Genomic DNA, 10,251 nt, shown 5'->3' on the forward strand with positions numbered 1-10,251 from the left:
TGGTGAATGTAGGACACTGCCAGCTGGAGCTCTGGTACTAGGAGGGAAGAGGCCAGACCCACCGCGCCCAGAGGAGAAGCACCCATCCTGGCCTCGGAGACCAGAGGCAGACCCTGCTCTGGTGAGTGGTACCTCCCTGACTGGGGGCAAGAGAAGGAGAAAAGGGGGGAGGAGGAGAAATGGAGGAAGGAGGAGTAGGAGGAAGAGGAGAGATGTTTAATTGATGTGTTTGTCATAGTTGACAGGTGTAGCTCAATCAATGTAAGTTGCTTTGGATGAAAGTGTCTGCAGAATGAATTCATTATGGTGCTGTGTGACGGGTGCTGTGTCACAGTGCTGTGTGCCGGGTGCTGTGTGCCGGGTGCTGTGTGATGGGTGCTGTGTGACGGGTGCTGTGTGCCGGGTGCTGTGTGATGGGTGCTGTGTGATGGGTGCTGTGTGATGGGTGCTGTGTGATGGGTGCTGTGTGACGGGTGCTGTGTGACGGGTGCTGTGCGCCGGGTGCTGTGTCACAGTGCTGTGTGACGGGTGCTGTGTGACGGGTGCTGTGTGTCGGGTGCTGTGTGTCGGGTGCTGTGTGCCGGGTGCTGTGTGACGGGTGCTGTGTGACGGGTGCTGTGTGACGGGTGCTGTGCTACGGGTGCTGTGCGCCGGGTGCTGTGTGTCCCTGTAGATGTGTGTCCCTGTAGATGTGTTAGACATGCATGAGTCGATGTTGTTGACTGCAGTCACCATTGATCCAGCTATCTCTGCATGACCCAGATCAGCTGTGGTGATGTGACAACTAGCTCATTTCAAAGAGTTCACTGAACACCAGGAGTGTTTATATAGGTCTATGTCATGAGAGAGGGCATGTCTAAACACTCAGTGTGTAAAATGAACCCTCCTGTTGTTCAATGAAATTTAGGATTTTGCTGTCAGAGTCTGCCTGTGGCCTGAGCACACATCTCCAGATCATCAAACACGGTGAGATCGAATGTAAGAGAGAATAGGATCAGTTTCAGAAGGGAAAAAAAGCTACAGGATTCAGCATGAATCAACACACACACACACACACACACACACACAGACCCTTTCACCCAACACACTCAAACTAGATAAAAACTTTCTAGATCAAATAATAATAGTAATATACAACCACCCCTCTCTTGCTAAGTATCTTTGTGTTCACCAGAGAGTGCTGTTGTTCCTACAGAACTACAGTCCTAAATATATTACAGATAGGACTACGATAGTATAGACTGGACTTCTCTATATATAGTATAGTCTGGACAATATGTAGTGTAGACAAGACTATATGTAGTGCAGACGTGTTTGTGATGTAACCAGTTCACTAAAGGGCAATGGTGCACATGTGTGTGTTCTGTCTCTGGTTTTCACCACACCCTCAGTTTGACCTTTAACCCTTGTCCGGTGACTTTCTGTCCTGTGACCCCCATAAAGGGAGGAGTCTGTGTGTGTGTGTGTGTGTGTGTCACCTCTGGTCTGCTCTGCTCCAGATATGTTTGAGGAGATGTCTGGGATAGAGAGAGACGAGGACTTCAGGTTCCTGCATGGTCTGCTGAAGGACCGGAGACTTCACCTGCTCCTGAAGGTGACCCTGGCTACAAACACACCTCACGTCTGGGAACCCTGGAACACTGGGGAGTTTCAGAATGACCCGGCGTGTTCTAGAACGCCTGAGGGTTCCATCGGCCCTTCCCGCTCTCACAGACGTTCCAGAACACGCAGACGGGGTTCCGGAGCTCTCCAAGTGTTCCGGATGACCTGGTGGCCTTTCTGACCCGGCCTTCTTGAAGGATACCTGGATGAAGGGTCATGTGGAGAGGAGAGAGGTAACAGAGAGGGTGTATCGCCCCTGACAGGTTCACGAGCGTCTGAGGCTGTTTGAGGACAGGAGGCCGGTTCCTGTCCAGGCCGACACACAGGCTCTGCTCTGCGACGTGAGTCTCACCCAAACACACTGACTGCCAACTCACAAAGCAATGAACAATGATTGAAACGTCACGCTGGTTGTTGACGAACACGCTCCTCTGTACAGTCATCGTATCAAACACTGCCCGTATCAGATAAACGGTTGTGATTGACCCGACCAGATTCTAGTCTGAGGGAAATCAGTTTGAATGGGAGGGTGGCCAGACCTGTCTACCAGAGCAGATAAACCATGCGCTGGCAGACGGGTGTGGTTCTCAGGGTGAAGGTAAGCATGTGTTGTTGTGTTGCAGCTGCTGGAGAAGCTGCAGGCCTCTGAGGACCCAGACACCACAGAGCTGCTCAGACTACTGTCCAGACCACACGTCAAGGTATGGAGACACACACACACACAGGCACACACACACACGCAAACACACACACACACATATACAGACACCTCACTCCCCCCCAGGCTCTGCTGTCCGTCCTGGAAACCGTGTCCCAGAAGGACTACGCCCCCAGGCTGCCCCCCCTGCCGGCCTGCTCAGGGGAGGAGGAAGACTCAGTCAAGATCGTCAGCCTGGTGAAGAGCCAGGAGCCCCTGGTGAGACACAACTCCACCTCCCTCCACCTCCACCTCCACCTCCACCTCCAGCTCCCCAGACCATACTAACAACACTACTGTACTACTGTCATGCTAATCAGACATAGCTAACCGTGCTAACAACACTACTGTACTACTGTCATGCTAATCAGACATAGCTAACCTAATGTAAATGACTAAATGTAACCGTACCAACAACGAAACCAGGACCAGGACCAGATCTACATGCTCAGACAGCCATGTAACATCAGGGCATGTAATGCCGTCCTCTTTCCAGCAGCAATACCTGACGTCCAGCCAGTCCTGGCGTAATATAACACAGACTCTGTGCAGGGTCTTTCTATAGGCTCTGGATTTATGAGTCCCAGAGCCAGACTAAGCCAGTGGAGCAGGAGTACAGCCAGGAGGAAAGCCCCTGACGCAGGGAGGGGTGAGAGAGGAGCCGGTCTCACCTTCCCCTTGCCCTGCTCTGGGGATGCTGTGGGCCTGCTCTTGCCCTGCTCTGGGGCTGCTCTGGGGCTGCTCTGGGGCTACTCTGGGGCTGCTCTGAGCCCCTCCTTTCTGCTCGCTACACTCACTTCTTCCACATCGCATACGCCACATATCCTCCGTGAAACCCTGCAGAGGGCCTGCACAGCCACACTGTTTGTGTGTGTGTGAGTGTGTGAGTGCATGTGTTTGCCTGTGTGGTTTTGTGTGAGGTGAGTGTGTGTGGTGTGTTTGTGTGTATATGTGTGTGCATGTGTGTGCATGTGTGTGTACTAGAATGTCTGTGGCCTGTCTGTATCAAGAGCCAACGACAGAGTAAAAAAAAAAACTTTATTGATACCAAATGAAGATGAAACCCAGTCTGACCTTTTAATGACCACGAGCACTTTATTGATACAACGTGGAGCAGAAATCTCCAGTTCTGTTTCTGAGAGCGTCTAGCTAAGGAGCCCCACCCTGACCTGGCCTGACGGACCACAATATTATGGGCTGTACTTCTATTGTGTTCCTATTGATACCATCTGCTGCAGGCAAGGTTGGCGTGGTAACTGGCTCTGACATTTGGCATCAGTGCAGACGCCAAACAAATTTCTGTCCTGAAACAAACGACTGTTGTTGGACTGAGGTGACGTTTATGGATGGATTGCGTGTGTACCTGGACAACATGCACCGGGGTTGCTGAAATTCTGGCTGGCCCAAAGTTTCCATCTCCTCCTTCTCCTTCTCCATCCTCAATCTCTTCAATCTCCTCCTGCCAGTCAACACATCTATATTCAGTTTAACATGTTTCAGTATATTTTTTTAACCTCTCCACTACTTCTGCCCCCCCCCCAGGGAGCCACCATCAGGAGGAGCGATTCCACTGGGGCCATAGTGGTGGCCAGGATCATGAGAGGGGGGGCAGCTGATAAGAGTGGTCAGAGTTCACCAGAGATACTACACACATCCTTCACTCAAGTAGAAGTACAGATACTCATGTTTAAAAATACTTTAAACACTTTGTTTAAAAAAGTTGACGTTTTTTTTCACTCAAATTAAAGTAGTGTGGGCTCTGACATACACTTAAGTAAAAAGCTATTTTTACTTAAGTAGCCATTACTACTACCTGTACCTGTTTCAAAACCTCTTTTTTGAAACAAAATAAATACATTAAAAAATCCACCTTTTGAAAATAAATAAATAAATGTTTTTACAGTATGATGCGGTTATTGCAGGGTAATAACCGTGTAATAAGCTTTTAAAGACTGTAATAACATGATAACAGTTGCTGTGGTGTGTGTTGCGCAGGCCTCATTCATGAGGGGGATGAACTTAGAGAAGTGAATGGGATCTCACTGGAAGACAAGCAGCCAGAGGAGGTCGTCCCCATTCTGGTCTGTGTGTGTGTGTGAATATGTGTGTGAATGTGTGTGTGTGTAGGTGTGTGTGTGTGTATAAGTGTGTGTAGGTGTGGGAGTCAGGTGGCTGAGCGGTGAGGGAGTCGGGCTAGTAATCCGAAGGTTGCCAGTTCGATTCCCGGTCATGCCAACTGACGTTGTGTCCTTGGGCAAGGCACTTCACCCTACTTGCCTCGGGGGAATGTCCCTGTACTTACTGTAAATCGCTCTGGATAAGAGCGTCTGCTAAATGAATGAATGTATGAATGTGTGTGAATGTGTGTGTGTGAATGTGTGTGTGTAGGTGTGTGTGTGTAGGTGTGTGTGTGTAGGTGTGTGTGTGTATAAGTGTGTGTGTGTGTGTGTGTAGGTGTGTGTGTGTATAAGTGTGTGTGTGTGTGTGTGTGTGTTGCTCAGTTGTCCATACCTCCTCTATTCTCCGCCCAGGCCCAGTCTCAGGGGGCAGTGACCTTTAAGGTGATCCCTGGCTCCCAGGAAGGACTGTCAGCCAATGAGAACAAGGTATTGACACCACATCCTGATTTGGTTGGCCACAGGGCTAGTCAATCCTACTGAGCGTCATTGCTTATCTCCTCAGGTGTTTGTCAGGTGTCTGTTTGACTACGAACCTCTGGGCGACCCTGCCATCCCTTGCAGGGAGGCGGGGCTAGCCTTCAAGAAGGGCGACATCCTGGAGATCCTCAGCCAGCAGGACGACAACTGGTGGCAAGCCCGTCGTCATGCCAACGGCAATAGCCGGGCGGGGCTAATCCCCTCCCGACAGCTGCAGCAGAGGTAACCTCACAGACGTTCCCATCGACCAATCAGCATGCCTGAAGTTTGTTCCTCTAACATCCTGTAATGTTTTTAGTTTCCTAAACTGGAACACTTTACAATCTGTACCTTCCAAAGCCCTGTGTCATCATGTCCTAGAAAATTCTACAATCTGTCACTTTCTAACTTGGAATCCTCTAGAGCTCTGTGTCTCATAGAACTCTCAGAACTTCTAGACCCTGTCCCATCCTGAGTTGCATCCTTCTAGAATCTGCACCTTCTAGAACCCTGTCGTCTCCTTGAACCTTCTAGAACCCTGTCGTCATCTCCTTAAACCTTCTAGAACCCTGTTGTCGTCTCCTTGAACCTTCTAGAACCCTGTCGTCGTCTCCTTAAACCTTCTAGAACCCTGTCGTCGTCTCCTTGAACCTTCTAGAACCCTGTGATTTCTTCTGCTGTTCTCTGCCTGTAGGAGGGTAGCTCTCCAGCGTCCTCTGGCCCTGTTCCAGCCCCACAGACTCCACACACACTCAGGTGATGAGACACCCTGACACACAGACACACACACGTACACATACACACACTCAACCAGGTGATGTGTTTCCATATAAACCCCATCTGTAGGCCATTTCACCCCTAGGTCCTGAGGGTCATAGGGGAAAGGTCAAGGTGGAGGTCACAGCACTGGCCAAGGGTCATGTGTGCCTGTCAAGGCGAGTCCAGCTCCCAGGTAAACTGACTTGTGTTGTGTTCTGTCCACATGCTGCACTAAAGAGGAGGAAGGTACGACATGTCATGGTGTGTTTTATCCAGCTGTCTCGTGCATTATGTCTTCCTCTCTCTGTCTCTCAACATCCGTCTGTCTGTCTGTTTCTCTCTGTCTCTCTGTCTCTCTCTCTTTGTCTCTCTCTCTTTGTCTCTGTCTCTCTCTGTCTCTGACCAGGGGAGGAGGATGCTGACTATAGAGCCATAACTGGGATCCATATTGGTGACATGTTACCATTCTCACCCCCAGCTGTTCTCCTGTATTACAGTCATGTTATGTTACCATTCTCACCCCAGCTGTTCTCCTGTATTACAGTCATGTTATGTTACCATTCTCACCCCCAGCTGTTCTCCTGTATTACAGTCATGTTATGTTACCATTCTCACCCCCAGCTGTTCTCCTGTATTACAGTCATGTTATGTTACCATTCTCACCCCAGCTGTTCTCCTGTATTACAGTCATGTTATGTTACCATTCTCACCCCAGCTGTTCTCCTGTATTACAGTCATGTTATGTTACCATTCTCACCCCCAGCTGTTCTCCTGTATTACAGTCATGTTATGTTACCATTCTCACCCCCAGCTGTTCTCCTGTATTACAGTCATGTTATGTTACCATTCTCACCCCCAGCTGTTCTAATGTCCTACATCCTCTGTTCTCCGCTCTCCTCTTCTCTTCCTCTCGTCTTCTCCTTTCCTCTTCTCTCTCCTCCTCTATCCTATCCTCTCACACCTGTGTATCTGACTCCGCCCACACCTGTTGTGATGCAGCTGGTCTGCGGAGGAGCTTCCGGCTGAGCAGGAAAGCTGGTCAGAGCCAAGCCGGGAGGACCAGCCGCGACCCAGGGACCCAGACCAAGGATGCCCAGGATGCCCAGGACACCCAGGCCCAGACCCCCACATACTTGGAGGTGGTTCCCTACCTCAAGGCCCCCCACGACCCACATCGCCTGGTGCTGCTTGTGGGTGGGTGGGACTCTGACACACCACACACACAATACACACACTCACACACACCACTTTGTCTGTCTGTCTGATTACCTGTCTGTCTGTTTGTCTGTCTGTCTGACTACCTGTCTGTCATCAGTGAGATGTTGTTGTTGTCCTTGCCGTGTAGTTATTTACCGGTTGTTGTTGTTTACGTACAGGTCCCAGTGGTGTAGGAGTCAGCGAGCTGAAGAGGAGGATTCTGATCTCTGACCCTGAACGCTACAGCGTCACCGTGCCTCGTGAGTCACTTACTGAGTCACTTACTGAGTCACTTACTGAGTCACTCACTCACTGAGTGATGATCATGATGATGAAGAGGGTTAAAACTTTTAAACATCAAATTTAACCAACTCTTTGTCTCTCTCCCTCCCCCCTCACTCTCTCCCTGTCTCCCTCTCTCTCCCTCTCAGACACCACCAGAAAGAGGAGAAGCCAGGAGAGAGATGGAGTGGACTATCACTTTGTCTCCAGAGAGACCTTCGAGAAGGCCATTCTGGACCACAGGTAGGCCTCTGCTGCCTGTCCTGGGGTATATACCCTGGGGTATATACCCTGGGGTCTATAACCTGGGGTCTATAACCTGGGGTCTACAACCTGCTACATACCCTGGGGTCTATAACCTGGGGTCTACAACCTGCTACATACCCTGGGCTCTATAACCTGAGGTCTACAACCTAGACAAACATCTTGGATGAGCATAACTTGAGACCAGTTGTAAATGTCGACTTGAGGTTTCACTTGATTTCTTCTAACCTCATTTAAGAAAGTGAAACACCGGTCCTGTAAATGCCAAATGTGATACAAATCAAACAAACCTCTGCTACTTTCAAATTCAACATCTGTACCTGACAAGAGAAACACATGTCTGGACTTGTACTCAAAACAAGATAACACGACCATGTGGAACACCGACGAGGCAGCCAATCAGAGGCGTCCATCCAGCAGCTGTTCTTGATCAGGGTGTATCGTGGGAGATGGAGTTTAAACGCCACCCGGCCCAGCTGTCTGGTCTACAGACTGACGTCAACATTCTCCTCGGAGATGACACGGCTGATATTCCAGAGCATAATCCAACACGACAGTTCTGCAGTAGACAGGCAGATGATGGGGAGAGAGGGGTAGGGTTAGAGAGGGAAAAACAAAACGTTTCATTAGTGCACTCCTACGTTTATGCTATCTGTACTATCTATCTCTCTCCCTCCCTCCCCCCTCTCTCTCCCTCTTCCTCCCTCTCTCTCTCACCCCTCTCCCTCCCCAGGTTTATAGAGTATGGGCAGCATAAGGGGAACTACTATGGACTGAGTGTGTCATCGGTCCACCAGGTCCTGGTGATGGGTAAGGTGTGTCTGCTGGACGTACAGCCACAGGTGAGTGACATGCCACAGGGCCAATCACAATACAGGAGACAGGCCAGACAGCCAATCACAATATAGATGATACAAAAGCCAAGTCAAATCATGACTTACTGAGGTTTCGATCTGTCTGGAAGTCGTCAGGTCTGCTTTGAGTCTGTTGTGTGGAGGAAAGGGTTTTGGGACTAGTTTGGACATAGTTTTTTTTTTCTTCGTTTCACTAAACTCACAATTCTCTTATACCTCTCTCTCCCATCTCTCCCCCCTCCCTCTTTCACCCCACTCCCTCCTGCCTCTTTCTTTTCCCTTCCTCCCCCTCCTCTGCTCCCTTTCTTTCTCCACTCTCCCTCCCTTCTCCCCTCCCCTCCTACCACCCTCTCTACACACTCTCCCTCTGTCTCGCTCCTCTCTACCCCCTCCCCTCCTCCCCCTCCCCCCCTTCACAGACCATCCTCAGGTTGTACACGGCAGAGCAGAAACCGTTTGTGGTGTTTGTGAAGCCGCCGGCCCTGGAAGAGCTTCGTCTCACCAGGAGGAGAGCTAAGCTGCTGTCAGACCTGGACACACCCAGGACCTTCTCAGTGAGCTGAACACACACACACACACACACAGGACCTTCTCAGTGAGCTGAACACACACACACACAGGACCTTCTCAGTGAGCTGAACACACACACACCCAGGACCTTCTCAGTGAGCTGAACACACACACCCAGGACCTTCTCAGTGAGCTGAACACACACACACCCAGGACCTTCTCAGTGAGCTGAACACACACACTCACACTCCTCTCCCCTCTGACTGAGGGTAAAGGTCAGAGGTCAACTCTTAACTGGCTGCAGGGTCAAAACACCCTGATGCAGAAGTACGCTTCCAGACTGCAGGTGTGTGTGTATGTGTGTGTGTGTGTTTTGTGGGGCACTGGCAGTGTTGAGCCCAGTTGCGGGCAGCCCCAGACCATGCAAGCCAGGTGTGTGACCTGGAGTTTTTACAAGGGGCATACCACACACACACACACACACACAGCAGAAGGGAACATATATGGCAGTTATGAGACTAACCTGACAACTGCTTGAAGCACCTCATGCCCAACCCCGACACACATACCCTCACTTACACACTCATTACCTCACATATACACATACCCTCACACACACACACACACACACACACACACACACACACACACACACAGTCTGTTCCAGCCACTGATCATCACTGCCTCACAGGAGGAGGACTTCCAGGACATGATTGGCTCAGCCGTCACCATGGAAACCCAGTACGGCCACTTGTTCGAGAAGGTGGTAGTCAACGGCGACGTCGCCATGGCGTTTACCGAGCTGAGGGTGGAGCTGGGAAAGATGGGGAAGGAGAACCAGTGGATCCCCGTCGGGTGGAACCGCACCTGATCGCCTGAAGCAGCAGAGGTGGTTCAGAAACCCTGGTACTGTAGCCTGGTGACGGGACTAACTACAAAGTTATTTAGTCAGTTAGCTACCTTGTTAGTTAGCTAGTTAGCTACCTAGTTAATTCGTCAGTTAGCTAATTATTTAGCTTGTTAGTTAGTTACTCATCTAGTCAGTTAGCTAGTCAGTTAGCTAACTAGTTAGTTAGCAACAAAGCTAGTTAGTTATCTGGTAGGTTAGGCCTTCTCTCTGCCAAGGCCCTGTTCCCAGTGTGTTATGGTCCTGACAGCTGCTGGGTTTGGCCAAGCTGTGACAAGGGAAAACTGATGAATCATGTTCAGCCTCAGACACTGTCCTGGGATTATTGAAAATGTATCCCATAATAATGAACTCTTCAAGTAAATAAAAATAAAATAAAAAACGACCTCCAATAAAACTTGTAAGTAAATGTCTGTTACATATTCACACTCTCTTTCACACACACACACACACACACACACACACACACACACACACACACACACACACACACACACACACACACTAAATTACTGGTGTTTTATTTGCTCTGGTACATATTCC

The 10,251-nt window shown here is 49.9% G+C and overlaps 1 protein-coding gene across 1 annotated transcript; it reads left to right on the forward strand.

The window, feature by feature from the left end:
- Positions 1-1,501: 1,501 nt before the first annotated feature.
- LOC134036608 (MAGUK p55 subfamily member 7-like) lies at positions 1,502-10,050 on the forward strand. Its single transcript, XM_062481606.1, has 17 exons — positions 1,502-1,594; positions 1,866-1,943; positions 2,226-2,303; positions 2,387-2,518; positions 3,842-3,923; positions 4,295-4,380; positions 4,831-4,905; positions 4,982-5,178; positions 5,630-5,691; positions 5,798-5,887; positions 6,101-6,145; positions 6,694-6,888; positions 7,071-7,151; positions 7,323-7,416; positions 8,171-8,279; positions 8,711-8,845; positions 9,493-10,050. The coding sequence occupies exons 1-17, from the start codon at positions 1,502-1,504 to the stop codon at positions 9,670-9,672; spliced, it is 1,812 nt and encodes a 603-aa protein (XP_062337590.1). The 3' UTR covers positions 9,673-10,050.
- The last annotated feature ends 201 nt before the right edge of the window (positions 10,051-10,251 follow it).

Source organism: Osmerus eperlanus, chromosome 16 (assembly GCF_963692335.1).
Source record: "Osmerus eperlanus chromosome 16, fOsmEpe2.1, whole genome shotgun sequence".
Lineage (NCBI taxonomy): Eukaryota > Metazoa > Chordata > Actinopteri > Osmeriformes > Osmeridae > Osmerus > Osmerus eperlanus.